This window comes from Mus musculus, chromosome 2 (assembly GCF_000001635.26).
Source record: "Mus musculus strain C57BL/6J chromosome 2, GRCm38.p6 C57BL/6J".
NCBI classification, from domain to species: Eukaryota; Metazoa; Chordata; class Mammalia; order Rodentia; family Muridae; genus Mus; species Mus musculus.
In genome coordinates, this window is record NC_000068.7 from 79,746,277 (window position 1) to 79,769,271 (window position 22,995).

Below are 22,995 nucleotides of genomic sequence, written 5' to 3' on the forward strand. Positions count from 1 at the left end.
TGGAGGAATGTGAGATGTGTTTGGTCAACCACTTTATGTTCAGATTCATGTGTGTGGAAGTAAATTTGGTCCATCTGTTCTTAAATTATTTTTCTTGAACCGCTAACATTTTATTTAGCAAGAACTGATTTCCAAGGAGTCTTATGACACCCATGACCTTCTGCCAAGCTTGCTCCAAAGATCCGAAGCATGGCTGTGATGTGCTGAAATGTAAAGTAAGCAGGAAGACAGGCTAAAGCATTTGATTAACATACTACAATGTCTGAGCATTGGTAGGGGCACCCATATTTTTTATCACATACAAGGCCAGGTATGATATATAAATGATCCGTGTAGATGGCAGATGCCACATAGAAGCTTTGAGCATGTACCACATATTCAGAAAGAGAGTGCTGGCCCCAAGCAGATTCAGGTGTACTCTGGGGAATGACTCTCCATGTGGGTCAATAGTGAAGCTGCCAGTCTCCCTGGTGGGTACTCTTGTCCCTTTATGGGCCCAGCTCTTTTTTAGCCTTCCCTTAAACTGTGTGGTTATGCAAGCAGGTTTCCCACCAAGCCCTTTTTTTTCTACCTCTCATCCTTTGTCTTAGCTCTATCTTCTCATTCTGTCTTCCTCTTGGCTTTCAGTCCTGGGCATGGCTGTTTCTGGATTTTCTCCACTTCTATAATCAACAATCACCTCAAACCCAACAATTTTATGAAAACTCAAAATCGGATCCAGATACTGGATGTGATCTTTAAGCTCTGTCTTTTGTTGCTGGTCCCTGTATCCCCACCCATCCAGTCAGTAGGCAAAGCTTGGCGGTTCTTCCTCATAAATGTTTCTCCAGCCTGGTTCAGTGATTCATCACGGGTTCATCACCCATTGCCTGAGTACTGCCATCATATCCTAACTGGATGGCTTCTGCGGGCCAGTGACCATCTACTTCTTATGATAATTTCTTAAAAGAGAATTCTGATCATTGATTTTTTTTCCCTCTGCATCTATCTTCTTTCCTTTCCTTCATCCTCTTTCTCTGTCTCCTTTTGGAGAATCACCAAAAATCTTTTTGGGGTAATCTACCAATATAGCAATATTAACCATTTTCTCATGCTGTACTTTAGGGTTTTTTTTTTTAGAGTCATTTAATCTACACAATTGAAACTTTGTACACTTTGTCCTGCCTCTTCTTCATAAATCTTAAAAGCATCATGCTACCTATGAGGTATCTTTTCTCTGTTTTCATGTGTATATGGAGGGTATGTATGTGTGTGGTCACATACATGTAGGTGTGCATATAGATTCTATTTATGAGTTGTAGCCCCCAAAATTGTTCATCAATTCAAATTTAGAAATAGAGATTAGAAGTTTAACCTGGAAATTCATGACAAGAAATAAAATGTATAATAAATAAAAAGTATTTGTGAATTTGCTTGTATGTTATCTTCTCTAGAAATGGAAAGTGATTACGCTTTATGAAGATCTCAAGGAAGGTTCAGTAAGTCACTGGCAGTGTTGGCAACCTGTTGGGGAAAAGAGGAAGCCTTTCTCTGGCCTAGAAACAGAAATCATTATCCAAATGCACTGTCCCATGTCTCATAGGGAAAGCGGGTGTTTGCCAAGTGCCACCATCTCCATCCCCAATGCTGGCCTGCTCAGTCACTTTCACTCACAGCCAGCCAGTGGACTTCATTTGGGAATTCTGTTAAAAATAAATAGTGCTGTGCTATTTTAAGTAAAAGGCAGATAAAATGGTAATGATTCAAAATGTCTAAAACCACAATTACTCAAATTATGACTATTTGGAAGAAAATATAGCTAAAAATGACACAAAATGCAGTATTGAATGATGTTGAATTCTTATTTATAACTACTCCATTGATTTTTCTACATTTCCCAGAACATCAGACATCAGAGAATTGTCTTTATATTGATATATTACATTAATGTAAAAATCTATATTTTATCATTGATTCTCTCAGTCTATATTTCCAAAGGAAGTTTTTTGTTTGTTTTGTTTTGTTTTGTTTTGTTTTGCGTTTTTTGTGAATTATCATGTTGCAGTTTAAATTGCTACCAACTCAAAGAAAATTATTTTCCTGGAAGAAATGTGGCAAATTCAAACTAATAGTTGCAAAACCAAAACCAACCAACCAAACAAAAACAACAACAACAATAATAATAAATAATAAGGGCCTTAAAGCCCAATGAGATAGAAGATGCAGCAGCCCTTAGGTCCTCCAGTAACTTGAGTGTGGGAGGATATCTAATCCTTAATAAGAGAAGCTAAACTCATAAAAGTCAGGAAGGCTCATGCAAACCTGTTCTGGGGACTTCAGAGACTCCACCTTTTCTGATCTCTGCTCATCTGCTGGAAAGCAGCCACAGAACCTGAGACAGGTGAGCAGGAAGATAATTTGGAGTCATAAGACAACAGTGCTTGAGTGATCTACATCATCTCGAGGGTTTTCTTTGCCGTTTTCTTCTCATTGGTACTGACAGTCTATACAGTACACCTTGGTCTTATTGGGTGGTCCTTAAAATGAGTGATTTTATAGAAGGCTCTGGGGAAATTTGATTTGGTAATGAGATATCTATGATTAAAAATTGGGGGGGGGGGCAAAGCTGGAAGTGGCACTGAAGAGAAAATATGACCGAGTGACTCTTGGCACAGCAGGCTGGAGCTGGGCTTTGCGGTTTATTTTCTCTACATCTCCTTCCCACTGCACATAAATTCACTGCTTTGGTGGTTTCAATTTGTACCCCAGTTGCAAAAAAAAAAAAAAAACCCCAAAAAACCAAAAACGTCTGAGAGCATAGAACATAGAAGAACCCACTGCCTGGTGGCTCAATTCGATGCCCCGAATAACAGGCCTCCAGGAAGGCGGGGCAGGCTTCCAGTCAAAGAGCTAATGACTAAAGCTGGCATTAGGAAGGGAGAGATTTGAGGAAGCTAGTATGAGAGGGGTCACCATAGTTGCCTAAAGAGAGCCCTACTCCACCTAGCCTACTGTGAAGAAGTATCTAGCAGTCAGTTCAGTCCTTTGCATCTTATAATAAATGCAGAGTAGATGTATCCAGGATGCCAAGCATGATTATTCTAAACCACGGTACCAGGACCACAAGGCTGATGACAAACCTAACCACTTCATGTGTGCTCAGCAATGCAACACTGTCCCTATTTGCACTTGGTTGATTCCTATTTAGTACTGGAATCTCACTGTGCTGATCTATCCTGAACTTTCATCCTGAACTTGTAGACGCAAAGCCTTCTGTGGAATCCCTGGTTGTCTCTGTTTTGTATTGTTTAGTCATATGGGTTTAATGGATCATAAGAGCACTAGATGTATTCCTGAGGTCTTTAGAAGGATGTCTCATCTTCAAATGTGTGAAAGGAAATAGAGAATCAGCTAAAGGGCAGCGGTTTAGATTTCTCTGCCATTTTCAGCGATCTGGTGTTAAATTCCTTTAGAGACTGCCAAACATAGCACCAGTCTCCTTGTAATTAAGCCTTTAGGGCACACGTACACATAGACACTCACACAGACACAGACACAGACACACACATATACACACGCATGCACGCACATACACACACACATAGACAAGCATGCATGCACATACACATATAAAACTGTAAGTTGTTTTTTGAAGTGGTACTCATATAAAATAAAACTAATTTTTAGTCATCTTAGCAAAGATCAAAAAATGAGAAGCTAGTGAAAATAGTCAAGGATTTTGGGCATATCCAAGTTTGTTTCTAGCTTGGGTAACTCCACTTCCTAGACAGAAGAATTGGACATAAAACTGAAAGATGTCTTCAGCATTATTACTAGAACTGTGCAAATGAATTTACAGCACACTTTTCTAATCACTAATAATTCAGGAACATATCATCATATTCACAATTCAGAAAGAAATTAGCATATAGAATGAGTGTGAAACATCTTGTGGTCCAGACCATGGATGTGTGAGATCCTCCCCATCGTGTGTGTGTGTGTGTGTGTGTGTGTGTGTGTGTGTGTGTGTGTGTATTGTTTTTCTTAGTTATTCCCTGTCTTATATTGTAAGACTGCCTTTCCCAATGAACCGGGTTAGCTAGGGATCCGCCTATTTCTGCCTCCTTAGTGCTAGGTTACAGACATGCTCTGCTGTGCCCAGCACCCTTGCCTGGGTGCTGAGGATCTGAACTGAACTCAGGTCCTGTTGCTTAGTAACATGCATGTTACACCTGCACCATCTCCTCAATCCTCTCCCATTTCTAGACCAGTGGTTATTAACAGAGGGCTCACAACCCCTTTGGGACCCAGATGATCCTTTCATAGGGGTCACTTATCACATATCCTGCATTTTGGATATTTACATTATGATTCACAACAGTAGCAAAATCAAAATATGAAGTAGTATCAAAATAATTTTATAAATTTATTTTGACCCAAACATAGAATTATATACACAATTATGTATACATATTGTATAGCACATTTATACTATAGAGTGTACATATAACTAAATAGCACATGAGTTTAGGGATCTTCACTGACAAACATAAAAATAATCAGTCAAGAAATTATTATATTCATTCTTTTTAAATCTACATGACTTCTATCATTTACTTCAAGCTTTGTTATTAAAGTATGCAGATTGTACCTTGAAGAATATTCTTGCCTTAGAAGACACTTATACAATGTTACTTAACTATAAATATTACTTGCACACAGGAGCAGGATTACTGACTAGCAGGATAGCTAACTAGAACATCCCCACATCCATTACCATGATGTAAATTTAGACATTCATAACATTTGGGGCTATAAGGGTGTAAGTGTGGTAATCTAGACTGATGACTAATTTATTTCATAAGCTCATGAGATTTGGCATAATTATAAATATTACACATGTTCTTCTATTTTGTGAAAATCTTAAATCATCTACTATAGAATTATAATTTTAATGATACATTTGCTAGAAGTCAATGGTATTAAGTGACTGTGTTTCACAGAAATGTTAGCAATTTAAATAAAAGCTTTAGATTTTATTTCCACTCAGTCTCTCATTTCAGGAATTCATTTTATCATTTTTTAAGGCTCAATTTTAAAGGATTGACTCATGATAGATGATAACACAAGTGGATATCAGTGTAACAGGAAGAAAATAATACTGGAAAAATATGAGTTTTCTTCCTCCTGCTAGGGGAGGAGTGTTTGTCTCTGTTCTCTCTCTCTCTCTCTCTCTCTCTCTCTCTCTCTCTCTCTCTCTCTCTCTCTCTGTGTGTCACTGTCTCTGTCTCACTCTCTGTCTCTCTACCCACCTGTCTCTCTCTGTGTCTCTGTCTCTGTCTTTGTTTTGTCTCTCAGTCTCTGTCTTTGTTTCTGTCTCTCCGTGTCCCTGTCTCTCTCTGTGTCTCTTGCCTTTGTTTCTGTCTCTCTGTCTCTCTGTGCCTCTGTCTCATGTCTTTCTGTCTGTCTCAGTCTGTCTCTGTCTTTTTTCTCTGTCTCTCTCTCTGTCTCTCTCTGTCTCTGTTTTTCTCTGTCTCCCCCACACTGTAGTGTATGTGTATCCCTATCATTGTGAGTTATGCTTAGATAACACAAAGGGAATGCTGTGTCAAGTGACTGTCACTGTTATCTGCTGGTCCTATTATCACACACACACACACACACACACACACATACACACACACTGGTGGTGGTTTTCACGAAGTTCAGCCATATTTTAATGAATTCTGCCTACCTGGGTTATGGTTAGTCATGCTAACTTCTCTCATGCCACCTGATGGTATAATTAATATGGAACCTGACTCCGGTTTAGTGACGTGACATGCCCCTATTTCCAGCAGCATTTCACATCTTGAGGATAGGAAATTAAGTAGCCTATTAGGATTGGCGTATCTATTCCAGTTCCTTAGTAGTCATCCATGGCAGCTTGTCCTTTGCTGCCTGTCTTGTCCTGGATATGTGTGTAGGAGGGATTTTTTTCCCAGTGTAAGTAAAAATTGTGCATTCTTGATACCAGGCTGCAAGTCTTTCTTTCACGCAGGAAGTCACTCTTTGCACAGATACTCTGAAAGTTCCAGCTGCTCTGCCTACTTCTGGATTCCAGAGACACATGGAACCAGTTCCTCACTTATTCCTTTGCGCTTTTGTTTGTTACTTTTAATTTTTCCGGTCCCTAGAGTTGTTTTACCCCCCTCTGACCATGGCTTCATCTTTCTAGTCATTTCTTTTTATGGTTAGCTGGTCACTGCTCTTTCCTTTGAACAGGAAAAGTCTTCAGCACATCATTTTGCAATAAAGGCTCAAGTGACCCTGGTTATCTAAATACATCAGGAGTCTGCACCTTTTGAGTTTAGCCTAAGAAATAGTATATCTCCCCACCAGAGCCTTCTATTTATAAACTAGCTCTGTTCTGCAAGAGATGCCCTGCATAAATCACTCATTTCTTTTTGGTTTTAGTTGGTTCACAAGGCTAATTCTACCAAAGAGTATATTAAATATTACTTTACCATCTTAAATTTTTCATTACATATATGAAAATGTATATAAATTTCATATATATATATATGTATGCATACTTGTACACACACACACACTCCTTGATTTTGATTTCTTTCCAGTCTCAAGAAACTCATAGAGCAAAGTCAAAGATTCTTATATTTCCCCATTCCCTTTTGAATCACTTAGCATGATTATGTTTATGGCATGTGACTACTGAAAGAGCAGAAAATTAAAAGTAAAAACTCTGTAAACTTTCTGGAAAAGTAATAGCTTTAATATGACTTGTGTGTGCGTCTATTTGTTTACGTGTTTCTGTATGTTTCTCTGTGTGTCTGTATATTTATGTGTGTGTCTTTGTTGGTGTGTATCTGGGACTGTATGTGTGTCTCTGTGTGTCTCTATGTCTATTTGTGTGGTGTTTTTGTGTGTGTGTCTGTTTTGGTGTGTGTCTGGGTCTGTATATGTGTCTTTGTGTATCTCTATGTCTATGTGTATGTCTGTGTGTCTATTTGTGTATGTCTGTTTGTGTGTGTATCTGTGTCTGTATGTGTATGTGTCTGTATATGTGTCTGTGTGTGTTTATGAGTGAGTCTGTGTCTATGTGTGTATTTGTGTCATGTGTCTACATGTGTGTCTGCATGAGTGTATGATTACATCAGCCAGAAGGGGACTTTGGATCTCTTAGATAGAGTTACAGGAATTTTTGAGTCACTTGACATGGGTGCTAGGATATAAACTCTGGTCCTCAGAACAGAGCATCACATGCTATTAACTGCAGACAGATCTCTAGCCACCAAATTTTATAGTTTTTAATTATGAATAACCATCTAGAAAGCTTCTCATCAATTACAAATATATTTTGTTCAAGTGTACCCAAAAGTAATGTTATTTTTCTGGTTACTGAGCAAATTTGACAATATTTGAATACGGGGATCTCTTAGGATATTTTATTAGAGATCTAGTATTCCTGAAAATTGCTGAAGTTGGCCATGGGGCTCACAGTTTGTAGCCTAGAAGGGAACATGTGGTCACTATAAATGTCATTATGATGTTACAGAGGGCTGGCAAGACTTGAATGTGCTTTTATGCGTCTCCTTTGTTGGTGACAACTTCCACGGTAAAAATTATTAGGAACATGGTGTTTGTCTTTATTCTCCTTGTAAATGTGTTCTATGAGCAGACACCGTGAGTTTATATAAGGTGTTAGGGGAGCAGGAACGATTATTCGCCCCAATCCAACAGCAACCTAAGAAGGAAAATAAATAAATCATCAGTGAATTTTTAAAAATCTGTAACATGTTTTTGAACATCATTACCTCTGTATGAGTCCCTTTGACTTCAAGCTTACTTAATTTTAATTCTTTATTTTCAAGATGGAGATCTAGGACTGAGGTTTTTTTTCCATCTTTGCTTCTACAAAAAAGTGAATTCTGTCATCATAACAACAAAACCAATGAAAGTCTTATTTAATTATACGATGAATATAGTTGTTACTGGAAAGATATGCTTTTAATCTGTCTTATGAGTAAAAAAATGTTTGAAGTGAATAATTAGAGCTCATTTGGATGTTGAAAGTGTTAGATTAGATACTGGCCTAAGTACTGAAAAGCCCTTGATCCTAAGCCCAGTGTTGATCGATGTGGTCATTTGGCATTAAAATCCACCTCGGTGCTGGCGCTGCTACAGTGGATTACACGCAGATGTCATGAAAATGTGATAGCAAAAGTTTCTACATGGATACATCAAAGCTTTCCAGTGTTGTCATTTGACAAAGGATACATAAATCTACGTGGAAACATATGTACTCATGTCTAGAAAGAAACTTGTTTGCTACCTATAGCCAGCTCTGGGTAGCTGCATGGGACATCCAGAACTATCTGTGTCTGTATTGAATCCATAGATTGCCTTTTGTGAGATGGCAATTTTCGTGGTATTAATCCTACCAATCCATGAACATGGTGAAGCTTTCCATGTTCTGACATTTTCTTTAACATTTTCTTCAATAGCTTCAATGTTTTAATCATACAAGTCTTTCACTTGCTGGGTTATCATTGTCCCAAGATACTTTATATTACTTGAGGCTATTGCAAAAGGTGTTATGTCCCTCATTGCTTTCTCACTTTGTTTGTGATTTGTATATAGGAGGGCTACTGATTTTTCTGGGTTAATTTTGTACTCAACCACTTAAGTTGTTGATATTCTTAGATAAATTCCTCATTCAGCTTTGGACCATTAGAGTACTTACTCTTTTGGTTTGGAGACTAGCATAAAGAATAGGAAAAGATCAATAGGTCAAGAATCCAAAGGAGAATCTAAATAAAGTGAGGAGGAAAGAAAGATTCTCAACCCCAAGCAGACATCTGTGGCGTGGTAGACATGATCACCCCCGCCCTCCATTTCTCTCTGTGAGAAGGCTCTGAACATTCTCATAAGAAAGGTTTGGCAGTTGCTGGCTCTGTATAGATCCCAATGGAAGGGGTGGAAGGGAGGCTGTTGCTCTCTTAGGAGTTATAGAGATTAAGTTAACAGTGAAATCAGGGCTTGCCTCTGACAACTTTGAAGACTCTCGAACAGCAATATCCTAAAGTTGTTGGTAAATACAGGAAATTAGATTAGAACAGAATATGCATGTCTTGACACAGTCACAGCTCCAAGTCATTTCCCTGGTGTTCTGTCTGGATGCTGGAGGCTGGCAGTCTGGGTTGTCAAGTGTAGAGTTTCCCCATGTGATTTCTTGAAACATTTGGGAGAAGAATCTCTCAGGACACAGCTCACCTGACTTCCAGTCCTCCTCAGGCCTACCTCCCAGTTGTTATATAAGCATATGGCAATTGGTTAAAATGCTTCTATATATGTTTTTGAAAATATTAACATGTAGTTATAAAGAAGACAATTACATTTCCTTTTTCTTTTTTTGTTTCAATCAATAACTTTTTAATTGGATATTTTCTTTATCTATATTTTCAAATGTTATCCCCTTTCCTGGTTTTCTCTCTGAAAAACATCCTTCCCCTATCCTCTCCCTCTCCCCCTGCTCACCAACCCACCCAATCCAGCTTCCTGATCCTGGCATTCCTCCACACTGGGGCATAGAGTCTTCATATGACAAAGGGCCTCTGTTCCCATTGATGTCTGACTAGGACATCCTCTTCTACATATGCAGCTTGAGCCATGAGTCCTACCATGTGTGCTCTTTGGTTGGCGGTTTACTCCCTGGGAGCTCTGGGGGTACTGGCTAGTTCATATTGTTGTTCCTTCTATGAGGTTGCAAACCCATTCAGCTCCTTGGGTCCTTTCTCTAGCTCCTTCATTCAGGATCCTATGCCCAGTCCAATGGATGTCTGTGAGCATCCACTTCTGTATTGTGAAGCACTGGCAGAGTCTATCAGAAGAGAGCTATATCAGGCTCCTGCCAGCAATCACTTGTTGGCATCCACAATGGTGTCTAGGTTTAGTGATTGTATATGGGATGGATCCCCAGGTGAGTCAGTCTCTAGGTGGTCATTTTTTCAGTCTCTCCTCCACACTTTGTCTCTGTAATTCCTTCCATGGGTGTTTTGTTCCCCCATTCTAAGATGGATAAAAGTATCCACACTATGGTCTTCCTTCTTCTTGAGTTACATGTGGTTTGTGAATTGTATCTTGGGTATTCCGAGCTGACAATTATATTTCTAATGAATTATATCAACTTCTCTTACAGAAATTGATGAGAAGAGAGTGACTAACACACAAGAAGTAAGTTTCCCTATGTTTTATATACATATGTTAAAACACAACTGTGGTTATAACACAGCGTTGTTTTGTTTTTTCCTCCTTATTCTGAGATCAAACCCAGGGTCTCACACACAGGCACACTCTCCACTGAGCTAAATGCTCAGCCCATCATAGTCTTTGTAATAAAATTCTTTGGCATGAGTCTACATTAGTGTTAACTGTGTGGGTGATAATGTCATAGATAGCATAAATAAATGTCCTAAATAATTCTACAGACAGTACTTAATTTGCTTTTCCCGATTGGGCAGTAAATAAGTATGACGAAAATCCCTGCCTCTCCATTACCTTGCTTCTTGCTGAAATTCCAAACCTTGAAAAATTTCTAAATTAAAACATTGATTTTAGGTAATATATGTAACTGATAGTTTTAATTTCCTGAGTGATCATATGTGAACATGATAAGCAGGTCTAGGCAGCATGGAGATTCAGGAGTAAAGAGATGGAGGTAGTGTCAGGCACATCTTAAAAGGTCTCTAGCTATTTAGAGCCCAAGTCAGCTCTAGTCTTGGTTAGGATTTCCATTATCACCATGTGAGGAAGCAGGGCAGCATCCAGGCAGGCATGGTGCTGGAAAAGCTAAGAGTTCTAGATCTTTTTCTGAAGGCACACAGGAGAAAACTAACATCCTCAGGCAGCTAGGAGAAAACTCATCAAGCCCACACCCACAGTGACACACTTCCTCCAACAAGGCCACACCTACTCCATCAATGTGACACCTCCTAATAGTGCCACTTCCTGGCCCAAGAATATTCAAACCACCACAGGCCCATAGCTGAAGTCCAGGAAAAATGAGTTCCTCTGGAGCCTTGGTAACCAGGACATATGGGTTCACCAAATAACATGTTCAAATGCAAATTCAGTGCCAGGCTGAACCTTGTACAGCTCTCAACTTCTTCATGTGTATATTCAGATAGAAATCAGATAGAAATTAGGAGGCAGGGGAGACTTGGTGACTTGACAGAGCATATAAAATATGAAGAATTATATAAATCCAGTAATGGAGCAAAGAGAGAATGAATGGGCTGTGGTTATAAGCAGTTTTCATGATCATGAGCAAAGCATACGACACCCAAAGAAGAAGTTCTAGAAATTGCAAAATACTCAATAACACTTTGCACAACTTTTAAACAATTTACTGAGAAGGAAAGTGTAAAATGGCTTTGAAAACTAAGCACTTAGGTAAAGTAGGTTTTGTTATGTTTCATCATTATCCTACTAAGAGACAACATAACATCTCTGTGTGTATATGGAAAAAGATACACAAAATCCCAGAAGCAGTGGCTGTTAACCAAGATCAGCCCGACATGACTGAAGCAAGAATGGTGCCTCAGAGCCATCAGTCACTCACGCAGTTAGTGTTAATGCAGATTGGTACAAAGACGAGTGTGTGAGAGCCTGAGCTTCATCCTCAGTGAAAGGGGAAGACAATCATGAGTGCAGCTTGCTCATGTGCTAAGCACGTGACAAATATCTGCTTCAATTTCCTTACTTTTGCTTTTTATAGCTTTATTTTACGTCAGTAAATAATAAATATTATCTAGATGGTGATTTTAAGGACAATTTAGCTTACACAAATGTGCTTCAATTCAACTTAAAATATCAAAAAATAATTTCTACTTTCTTTAAAATTCTACACCTCAGATTCTTTCTTATATGAATGGAAACATAAAACCACCCCTCAAATATGTCTTGTAACTATTTATACTTCATTTTTGCTCAGCAAAGATTACATCGAACACTAGAACTCATTGAACTCTCACTAGAACCTTCCAGCAATCACATTAAAATATGATTTAATATATGTATATTTTTATTTTTCCTTTTGACACAAAGTCCCAAGTAACCCAGGACAAGGTCACTAAATGGTAGTGGCTGGCCATGAACTTTTGACCCTCCTTCTTCCATTTCTCTAGTAGTAGGATTACAGATATACATAGCTATACTCTGCTTTTTGACATGACAGAGGTCAAATGCTAGACAACACTACATTTCTATCCTTTCAATAAAAAAAAAGTTTTTAAAAATTCACTTCTTTAATTGTTAAAAAAAATCACTTGGACTCAATCTGATTGATGAATGAACTATATAAATAAAAGAATAAATTTCCATAATATAGAGATGATTCTACATGATCATAGAATGGTGGTTTTTGACCCTAAAGTATGCTCTTATTTTTAATCATTTTAAAAGTAAAACTTGATCTGGGGTGTTTAGGTGACAATGCTATGTAGCAGTTTTGGTAAGAAAGGACTTAGCTATTGGACAGACAAAAGAGTATCAAACAAACAAAACAACATCACCATTCTGAATAAAATCAGGGTTTAGATTGAACGTGGCAACTTAAGATTGCATTTATAAATGAAGGACTCAAATTTTTCCTTTGGAACCCTCATTAATTGCAAAGGCAGATAAAATAAGTATACACACACACACACACACACACACACACACACACACACATATATATAATGCGTATATATTATGTGTTTATCTCTCTAGTTAGAGATAGATAGATACCACTGGCATATTTTTGAAATATACTTTGTATAAGAACTCATGTATTTTTGCAATTGAATTACTATCCTTTTATTTCCTTAAAACAAACTAATCTGTGGGCAAGCAAGACAGCTCAATAGGTTAAGGCACTTGCCACCAAGTCTGACACCTCTAGTTTGATCTCTGGGGCCTACATTGTAGAAGGAAAGAAGCAACTCTACAAATTCTCCTCTGACCTACACACATGCACCACAAAATGTGTACACCCACAAGTATACACGCACAACAAACAAATAAGTTCAATAAAATTACATACACTGTGAAACTAATGTTAGTAATGAAATTTTTAAAAAATTAAAAATCGTAATATGTGTAAACTTGATGATGAAACATACCCTCTGGTTTATATAGCTTGGTGGTCTATGGTATCACCAAACATGCCCATTACTCATTACAGCTACAGCGCTACTTCCAGACAGGAAGTAGCCTCACAAAGCCCTTTGAGATACAGCTCTTTGTCTACTTCACAGGTCTGACAGCAATGTACTTTTATGCACGTCTAATGCTTTCGATTTCCTTGTCCACAGTCGCAGAATGCATCGCCTAAGCAAAGGAAGCAGAGTGTGTACACACCACCGGCCATGAAAGGTACTGCTAGGTACCACTTCGGGGTGTCATGAGTAATGGGTGTAGGGACTGGCGGGCCATTGGTCTGCTGATTATATGTGCTTGTCTCTGCTTTGCTTCCAGTTAAGGGTGGAGGTCAGGAAGATTTTACCTCTCTGAAGCTTTGTTTCATCATGGAATAAATAGGTACTTGAAGAATTGGTGACTTGGAGAGTCTCAGAATCTTAGAATGGGAAAAAAAATCAATTTTCAAAATAACGACGATTTTTTTTCTTTTACCTTTGTTTATTTTTCTCCTTTGAAAAAATTATCCTCAAATCTCTAATTGTTCTTGTTGATTGGCATGTGATTATTAGTTTGTTTTTTTCCCTTAAGGTAAGCAAAGCAGAAGTGCTTGGTCTGCGTGGAAATGTAATGTCAAGAATCACCTCTCTGCCTTGTGTCAGGAGCAGATCTACTGAACCCAATTGAGCACCAATTTGCTGTACTCCTAACGGCTGCCCAGATCACATCAGAGAATGCTGGCTCAGAGGCTGGCGTCTTCCCAGAACTTCTCCCCAAAATTAGAACTGCCAAGTAACATTTAAGTGTATCAGTATTTCGACAAATACTAGTTCCAAGAAAGGCTTCTTTTCTTTTTCACACAAAAATGTTCCTGACACAAGGCAGTGACTGTTCAGGCCAGTATCTCCCTTCCAGCTTGGCTCCCTGGTTGTTGGCTCAAGGTTCATCACACTGCCCTCCAGCTCTGATTCAGTGTGGAAGAAGCTGGTGGGGAAGCTTAGAGGTCCAGCCCGGGCTAGAGCTTCCACTGTTTATACTCTTTTCGGGGAGATGGGATATAAATGGACCCGTAGCTACTTTCAGTAAACGTCTGTTCTGTGCAGTTATAAAAGGTTGTGCCTGTTTGTAGGAAGAAGGATAAATAATGCATCCATCTGTGTTGTAGTTTATCCCAAGGCAATTATTGAATTCCTAAGTATCACTGTCTAAATATCAGTATAGAGTTTTCAAGATGGTTCTTCATTGTGAGTGCTTTTTATTTTTCAAGACACGTCAGTTTTGGCATGAATAGACAACAATGAAGATGTATGTGAAGTTGCTCAATTATTTCCTCTGTTCTATTTTGGGTTAGCTTAAGCTAAATAAAGTAGTACTGTCCTCATGTCCTCAGAGAATAACTATATTATTTTGAAAGGAAAATCTTAAACTCAAAGGCCTAAGGGGACATGGTGTTCATTATTTTTAGCTCTCAAATATCCCAAGAATGCGGGACTCTAGCATTCAGAGAAGCTGGTTATATTGAAGCATTTTTAGTATAACTTTATACTGCGGAGTCCAGAGATTGTTCTTCAACAACTGCAGTAATGAGTTAAAAAGCCTTAAGGATGTATAGCCATTCCTTCAAGGAGGCATTGGGCATTGATACATATAAGCTAGTAAGGATCTATGTGAGTTTTCAGCTTATGATAAAAGAAAAAGCCAAATTGGTATGATTTTTCTCAGTGTATCTGTTCCTAAGAGCTGGAAATGTGTGTGTGAAAACCAATGTAACCAATGGTAACCTATGGTCTATTGTGAGCACAGAGAGGAGATTTAATTATAGGAAAGATGGCTGAACAAAGGGAGTGTTCTTGAGATGCGAAACACATTAATACAGTTGTGCCCAAATGAAAGTTCTTCAGGCTGCTGTTCCATGTTACAAAGGTGAAGGTAGGGTGGTTTTCTGGGTGTGCAAAGCACCAGCGGAGGAGATCAACATGAGTGAAGAAAAAAATGTGCTCTGAGGCAAAGTGTACAATGGCTTTTTGAAGGAGCCCGTGAAGGAGCGGCTAGATAAACCAAGAAGGCAGAGCCTGTCTTCTCTTTGAGGAGTTACTGGGTAAGGAGACAAGACAGAAAGGGATGATGAACTTCACCCTACTCCTGCCCTACTAACCTACAGAGTTATGTACATTTTTTTCTTTTGAAATTACCATAGTATAGACAGTAGGCTTAAGAAAGGGCATACTGAAATGAATTCCTAGGTATCACTGTCTAAATATCAGTATAGGGTTTTCAGGGGAGGTCAGGGGAGGATTTCCCAGGAAGATGCAAAGAGGAAGACAGGAAGCAGAGCCTAATGTCATATTTCCAGGCACAGAAGGAGGTGTTGGTGACACCCTCAAGATCTCCATTTTGCAACTAACTACTAAATTTCTTCACGTGGATGCTACCAGCCTTTGCAAACTTTATATGTCCTGAACTAAACCTATAAAGCTTTGTTCTGGTTTTCTCCATCTTGGTAAATTGTCTCTAGCTGTTCAGATAAAAATTCTTGCAGAATCCTAATTGGTCTAGAGGGCTTAAGAAAAAAAAAGTTGGGTAGGTCAGGAAGCAGAGTTGGATCTGGAGAGTTGGAAGAGTGGGGAGGAATATGGTTGGTACTCCATTGTGCTGTGTGACGTTACCTCGCTTCTTTCTGGGCACTCTTACTAGTAGGAGAGTCTTCTGCTAAGGCCCCAAAGTATGTATTTATGACCCTTGTTGTTACTGCAGTTCTGCACCTTGCACTTACACCAAAGTTCAGTATTAGACACCTAAATATTTCAAGACTTCTTTCAGGTCATAACCCATCCTGATGTCAAACATAGCTGCCATTTAATTTTTTTCACACACTCTTGCTTTCCTAAGACTCTCCATTGCATCTAAATACATCTTTTAAAATCATCCTCATATTTTGAGTGAAGACAGACCAGAAGACAAAGAGGCAGCTATGCCTGACATTTCCTTCATGCCCCTAAACTTAATCTCTTGTCACAACCTCCATTTTATTAGCTTCTTCTAGCACCCATGTGTGTGTGTTTCGACAAATAATAAGCTGACCATGAATCTAAAATTCCTGAGCCTTGGTCATGTACTGATTTCTATATTCACCAATCATTTCCTACTGTTAATTATGTCTTTTATTTTCTCCAGTAAAATGGAAGTCAACACTGTCACTTCAAGAGGATTTTCTGTCTTTGGAGCCAGGCTGTTAGACTAGCATATCATAGTTTGTATCCTAATTCTATCTGTCATTTTGGTTTCAATTATCTCAGTGGTGAGCCATGCACAGAGAAAATGAATTTAAGTTCAAATTCTTAATCCAGGTCCATTACAAATCTATCAAACAGAACAAACTGCAGACAGAGAAGGCACCCTGGAGCACATGTCTATCTCTGGTTGACATTCATTTTGACTGCCAGTTTAACAATTATCTACCAGACATGACAGGGCTTTATCCCTTCAAACCAGAAGTCCTCGGTCCCTCTTCTCTGACAGGGCGTTGTGCTTTAGATATCCCCTGCTTACCACACTGTGTATAACTATAGGGATCAATCATAATTTTAAGATGTATATTCTTCTTAAAAGTGACAGAAGCTGACATTTTCATTGAAAATGCTTCTTTCCCCTCACCCTGTAGTCTAGTGCTTTACGATCAGGGAAGTAGAAAGTTCTGAAAACTATCATCAAATGCACAGCTGAGGACTGGAGATCCCTGGGCCCTTTCCTGGTGTTGGTTTATGCACTGCTCAGTCTGCAATTTACAGAACAGCCGATTAAATTATTGTTGGATTGCTTGAATCTTGTTTTCAGAAAAGAAAAGTAAATTTGAATCCTGGCTCAGGAAATGGCTGACTCATTTCCACCCGTGGACCCGTGGGGTGTTTGTGTGTGTGTGTGTGTGTGTGTGTGTGTGTGTGTGTGGTCTTCTATTGGAATTTAAATGTATTCTACTGCAAAGAGAGTGCTATTGATTTAAGTGGAAACTTGAACATTAAACAGAGGAGTGGATAGAAAATCCACTTAGTGTGACAGAGCTCATCGGTATTAAATTTCCATGCTAAATGTAAGTAAGTTATATGTTTCATTTACTTCAGAGAAAAACCATTTTCTTCTCATTCTTTCTAATTTCTTATAAAAGATAATTTTAGTTGCTTCAGTGTTCTATGGTTGTTCTTTTCAGCTGGTATATCATGTAGAACTTCAGATGTATAAGGCATTATAGTCTCTAAGGTTTTATTTTTATTTCCCTCAAAAATAGCTGCAATCGTAAATATTTAATCTTCATTTGGCCTCATCTCACAAATGGAGCAATAAATGAAAGTTAAAACAAACAAACAAACAAAAAACAAAACAAACAAACAAAAAAAACCAACAATTCAGTGTAGGAATTGAATGACCTAGTAGAAAGGCTGAAATATTTTTAGGGGGTGGGACCAAAACCATGGCAAGGTGTATGGAGTATTACTGAAGGGAAATCCATCTTCTCTTCAGATGATGTTGCTTGTCATACTGATTTCAGAGAACCCAGCATAGAAGCACATGGATTTTGAATGATAACCATCAGGATTCATAGCTGAGCATCTACACTGCTGAGCCGTGCAACCTTCAGAAAATCAGGGTTAATCTTTTTTTGCCTTCTCTTGTTGATGAAATGGAGATGATCTGCCATGAATTACTAGGGAAACTGAAGCGAAATGAGAAATGAAAATACCTAAAATAGGCATATCATATGTGGGTCCATTTTTAGGAGTTATTTGGGCTCTCAATGGAGAGTGAAGTGCAGCCGTATGCATTTCTGTCGAAGTCTTCAGAGTTCAGCAGGGAGGTGATAGGGAAAGCACAGGCATGGAAGGAAAGGCTGGAAAAAGGATGAAACCCCTGCTGCACGTCTAGCCTTGCCCAGTGCGAAGGAAGTCAGCTCTTAGGGTGCCCAGTCTGACACAGTGAGCTCACACCTTTTGCAAGTGTCTATGCTTTTCAGCTACAGCCAAGTTTAGAAAGGTTTTTTTTTTTTTTTTTTTTTTTTTTTACATTCTGGTTCCCTTTCCAAACAATCTGGTTGTATCTTCACTTGACCCAGTGAAGTGGCTCCTCATAAATGCCATGTCCACCTTTCCCAGGTAAACCAGTAGGGCTATCAGACATAGTAGTATTAAGTTTCCAAAAAGTAAGGTGTAAGAGAGGTGCTGGTTATGGTTAATCTGAGGTACAGATACAAAGATCACCGTAAATATGTCTCGACGGGTTGATGAATATATATATATATATATATATATATATATATATATATATATATATATCCAACAGGCAATGAAGGCAGATTAGCAATTAGCAATGATTATGTTGTTGCTGTGTCTCAGGAGGTTCTCAGAAGGAATCAGACAGCACCACACTCCTCTGCCTTTACTAAGTCCTGCACAGTCACTGGAGGCATAGAAAGAGGGGCAGGGCATCTGAGCTGCTTACTAGGTCTTCTGCACCCAACTGTCTCTTTAGAACACTTCTGACTCTCTGCAGCTTTTCTGTAGGTACTTGTCACATCTGCTGTTCTAAATCTTGGTCATCTCCACCCCCCTATGCTGGTTTAGTTGATTTACTATTCAGGGTGGGGTTCGCTTGTTCAACTCAAGATTTCTAGGTAGCAAGGCACATTCTAAATATACACAAATCTTGCTCCCTTTTTAAAAAAACTATGCTTCTATTTCTAGACTCACTTCCTTCAGTTCTCTTTAATTACTTCCTCTGAGTCTGAAGTTTATCTTCCCTCATATCTTTAAAAATGGTGGGTGGAGTCAGGCTAGGAACTAAGAATGTACCCTTCTCAGAAGTCAAGTGGATCCCCCCCCCCCACTTTATTCTTTCTAAGATCAACACAGAGAGAAAGGCAAACAAACTCAGACTTCTCTTGTTATGTAGCACTGCCTTGGATCCCATGATCAAGGATCACGAGAAGAATTAAACCTCGAAATTGCAACATGGATCAGTAATTTAATCAACCTCATGATGCCACTTAAAGATTTGATAAATCAATATATTCCTACTTAATTGTCCTTATGTGTTTACCTGTGTTAAATTTAGTCTTCTTATGTTTACAGGCCTTTTAAATAAATAACATTCAATTTAAAAAAATGATTTGCTGTCTCAGAGGTGTGTGTGTAGTGGGGAGATGAATTTCTATTTTTAGTTTGGGTGGCCAAATCAAAACCAGTATGTTCAGATCTTTCTCAGATACACAAATGGTTTGTATTTAATTGGGTAAATCTTCGTACCACATTTTTAAAATCACATCTGAGACTCTGCTTTGAGCTCTGCATTCAAGTGCTATGGATGGGAAGGCGAGAAAGATAAATCCCAGCCACGCAGAAGGCTGTGTGCAGAAGCAAGCCACAGTTAAACTGTGTACAGCATGACAAGTCGAGATTTATGCAAACTTCCGGGAGGTGACGGGGACAGATTCGAGTATGACCCAGTGGGCAGGAAGTAAGGCCACTATGGAGTCCCAGACTCTCAGTCATATTTACAAATGCCTTGAAAGTAAAACAGAGGTGGCCATTGAAAATTGGAGCCCATTGTTTTTTATGGAAACATGGGAAGCATTTATGGTTACATTGTCTCAGGCACAGTTAAATCCTGCATAACTTGTCATTGGAATCAAAAGAACAAGTCTTGGCTCTGGTGTTTCAAAGTATTGGTTGTGGCCACTCATCTTGATATATCTGTATAACAGAAGAGCAGTAGCTAAAGACAGAGAACAGAGACAAGAATTAATGGATGTAGCCATCTTTGTGCCTGCCCAGCTATTCTTGATACTAGGAAATGTATAAGTAGTTTCCACTAACAGGCTTATATATACCTCACCATTTTGCAAACGGAGAAATCTTTATGCATTAGAACCCTTTAGGAAAGTTCCAGTTCATATCTGCCTTTCTTCCTAACACTACTTTTTTTTTTTTTACTAGAGCCATTTCCAGCTCAAGTCACACACTAAAAACATACATTATATATTGTAGAACAGTTTTAGAGTCACAGAAAAACTGGGCAGCAAGCAGGTATCATTTCCAGGCACTGTATACCTGTTAATCTCTGCAGTCTATGCTTTATGTATAACATTTCTTGTTATACTCTGTAAACCAGTGTAGATGTTTGCTTTGTACGCATCTTGGGTTGTTTAATGCTCTGGTTCTATTCCTGAAAGTTATTCAACAATTAGGTTACATACAGACCATATTATGTGCAATTATGTGGGGAGCGGGTGTGGCGGCAGTCCCAAAGGCGCCAGGGACTGCAGCTAAGTCATATGACTTGCACCTGACTTCCTCATATAAGACACAAACATCTTGAGTGCTGCGCAGGTGTACCAGGATACAGGTGAATCCAATTTGGTGGAGATTTGCCCCGGCTGCCCTGATTAGCTGAAGCCTCGTGACTGGCGAGGGGGCATGGCCTGCGGTTCGTGGATGAGAGAGAGTATAAAAGGAGTGAGAGGCCCAGGGTTCGGGGGAGATATAAACAGGGGAGATATAAACAAGAGAGATATAAACAAGGGAGATATATGGAGAAAGAAGAAACAGGACTGAATAAATGTGTGCAGAAGGATCCTGTAGCAGCGTCGTTCTTCCTGGCCAGTTGAGCGCGCGCAACACAATTATTATCTCTCTGTAGTTTTTCTTGACTGTGACTTGACAGGTTCTCAGGCTTTTCTTGGTTAGATGACCTTGAAACTTTTTAAAATATTGGTTAACTATTTTTCTAGGTTAACTCCTTATTGGATTTCCCTGGGGAATCTTCTTATTGTTACACTGAGGTAATGGGTGTTGGGAAGAAACCTCATCGAGATAAAGAAACATTGTCATTACCCGATGTCAAGGACACATAGTATCAGCATAGCTCAGCACCTGGCTGAGTCCGGACTCTTAGGATTTAGTTTTTCCCATTTTCAAATTCATCCTGATTGCACCAATAAATAGCCAAAGATCCTTATAATTTAATGGGATTTCAAAATTCATTTAAATTTTATGTGTGTGAGTGCTTTGCACGACAGTGAGTGCATGCATGCAGTATCCTCAGAAGCCAGAAGAGGACACTGGATCTCCGGAACTAGAGTTCCAAGTGTTAAAGTACTGCCATGTGGGTTCTGCGAATGGAACCTTGCTCCTCTGAGCCATCTCTCTAACCCTCTTAATGGGAATCTTTTTTCATATGATCTTTTCATTCTGGTTTCTGCAAATTACTTCGTTTCTTTTAAAGGATGACCTTTGTGTTTATATTAAAATATAAATTTATTTTTAAAACGCAATTGTAATATAAATCTTGCTGTGATAACCATGTTCTCCTCAAACTATGTTTCCAGCTAACCTTGTCTCTCCCCAGGGCAAGTCCTCATCAACTCCCTAGACTGCTGACCACACAGATCTCAGTCCTGTTTAATTCCTCCAGTTATTTCAGAGTAAGGCCCTGGAGTAGACTTTGGTGGGCCCCTTACCTGACTGCCTCTTCAACTGCAACTAATTTCTTTCCTTCCCCTTTCTTCTTCCCACCCCCACTGCAGCAATGCAGAGCTTCGCTTGATTCTTTGGAAATATACACAGCTATTGTTTGACTGTTATGTCTCCGGGCTTTGTCTATAGCCTCATTCTTGTAGAAGGTTTTTCCCCCTTGGTCTGATTCTAAGTCCTTTGAACTATGCCTGGTTAAGATGGTGAGGAATTCCACAGAGGCCTCTGTGTGGTATCTGTAATTCGCATGAGCTAGATGTAGTCTCATCAGGACAGGACCTATGTCAGGTGTGTTCTCTTTCATCTTCCATTCATATTGCAACTGCTTGTGATAAATGCTGAATCAGTGGGTTTGTAATCCAGATTTAAAAATTATAGTAACAGCTTAATTTTGCCCACATTGAAAAAAAAAAACTTTTTTTCTTTCTTTCTTTTTTTTTTTTTTTTTTGCATGTGTTTTATTCATTGACTCAATTACTACCTGACTCAATTACTACCGCATGCTGCAGGCATTTATAAAATGACTTCTGTCTGCCAGGTCACAGATTAGACGCTGGAGCTGAGATGTGCCAAGCGTCATCTCTGTCAACAGAGAAAATGTCAGATGAGAAAGTGAGCCGTGTGGAAGCTAATTATTGGCTGCCTGAGATGTATTTGGATAGCAGCAATTGAAGGCGGAGGAGGAAGTAGCCACCTCTGCCTACAAAGTCCAGGAGAGGCTCCACAGGAGAAAGAGACTTCTGTGCCAGAGGTGGGGCAAGCAAGCTCTTAGGAGAGAGGAGTGGGGGGGGGGGATACCAGGTGGATGATTTGTCAGAACTGGACAGGCAGACTGTGAAGGGCCATCTGTGTTCCAAACACTGTGAGCTGCTGAGGATCTCCTGAGGCCTCTACTCAGGTCTGGGCTGTGTTCAGAGACAGCAGCACATTCTATTAACAATTGTTTACTTAGGATAGGAAATAATGGGTTTCGCTGTAGCATTTTAAACTTGTATACTTTGCTCACATTCCCTACCTTGGCTCCTTCCATTTTTTTTCTGCCCTTGTGAAGATAGCTAGATAATGCATAGGTAGGTAGACAGATTCCATATGGAAGAGAAACTTGTAACATTTGTCAATGTCCTTTCATTTCCTTGTTCCTTCCTCCTATTCCCTTTAGGCCCTGGCTCCGTCCTCCAGCCACATAGCTCCATCTGTGCTTTTATGTTACACACACACACACACACACACACCACCCTATATAGATTCCAAACATGAGAGAAATAACACACTTACAGATAACATGTTCTGTTTCCACCTTCATCATCACCATCATCGC

At 39.2% G+C, this 22,995-nt stretch overlaps 1 protein-coding gene across 5 annotated transcripts in view; it reads left to right on the forward strand.

The window, feature by feature from the left end:
• Positions 1 to 22,995, forward strand: part of Ppp1r1c (protein phosphatase 1, regulatory inhibitor subunit 1C) — a 110,767-nt gene that overhangs the window by 38,497 nt on the left and 49,275 nt on the right. For 3 of the 5 annotated variants that reach the window (NR_110979.1, NM_001290743.1, NM_172420.4), the window contains exons 3-4: positions 10,178 to 10,212; positions 13,335 to 13,395. The exons of the other annotated variants lie outside the window; for them this stretch is intronic. Coding sequence is in view for 2 of the 3 variants with exons in the window: in NM_001290743.1 (NP_001277672.1) it covers positions 10,178 to 10,212; positions 13,335 to 13,395 (96 nt within the window). In the remaining variant the exon portion in view is untranslated. The remainder of the gene's footprint in view (positions 1 to 10,177; positions 10,213 to 13,334; positions 13,396 to 22,995) is intronic. 5 annotated transcript variants of the gene reach the window in all.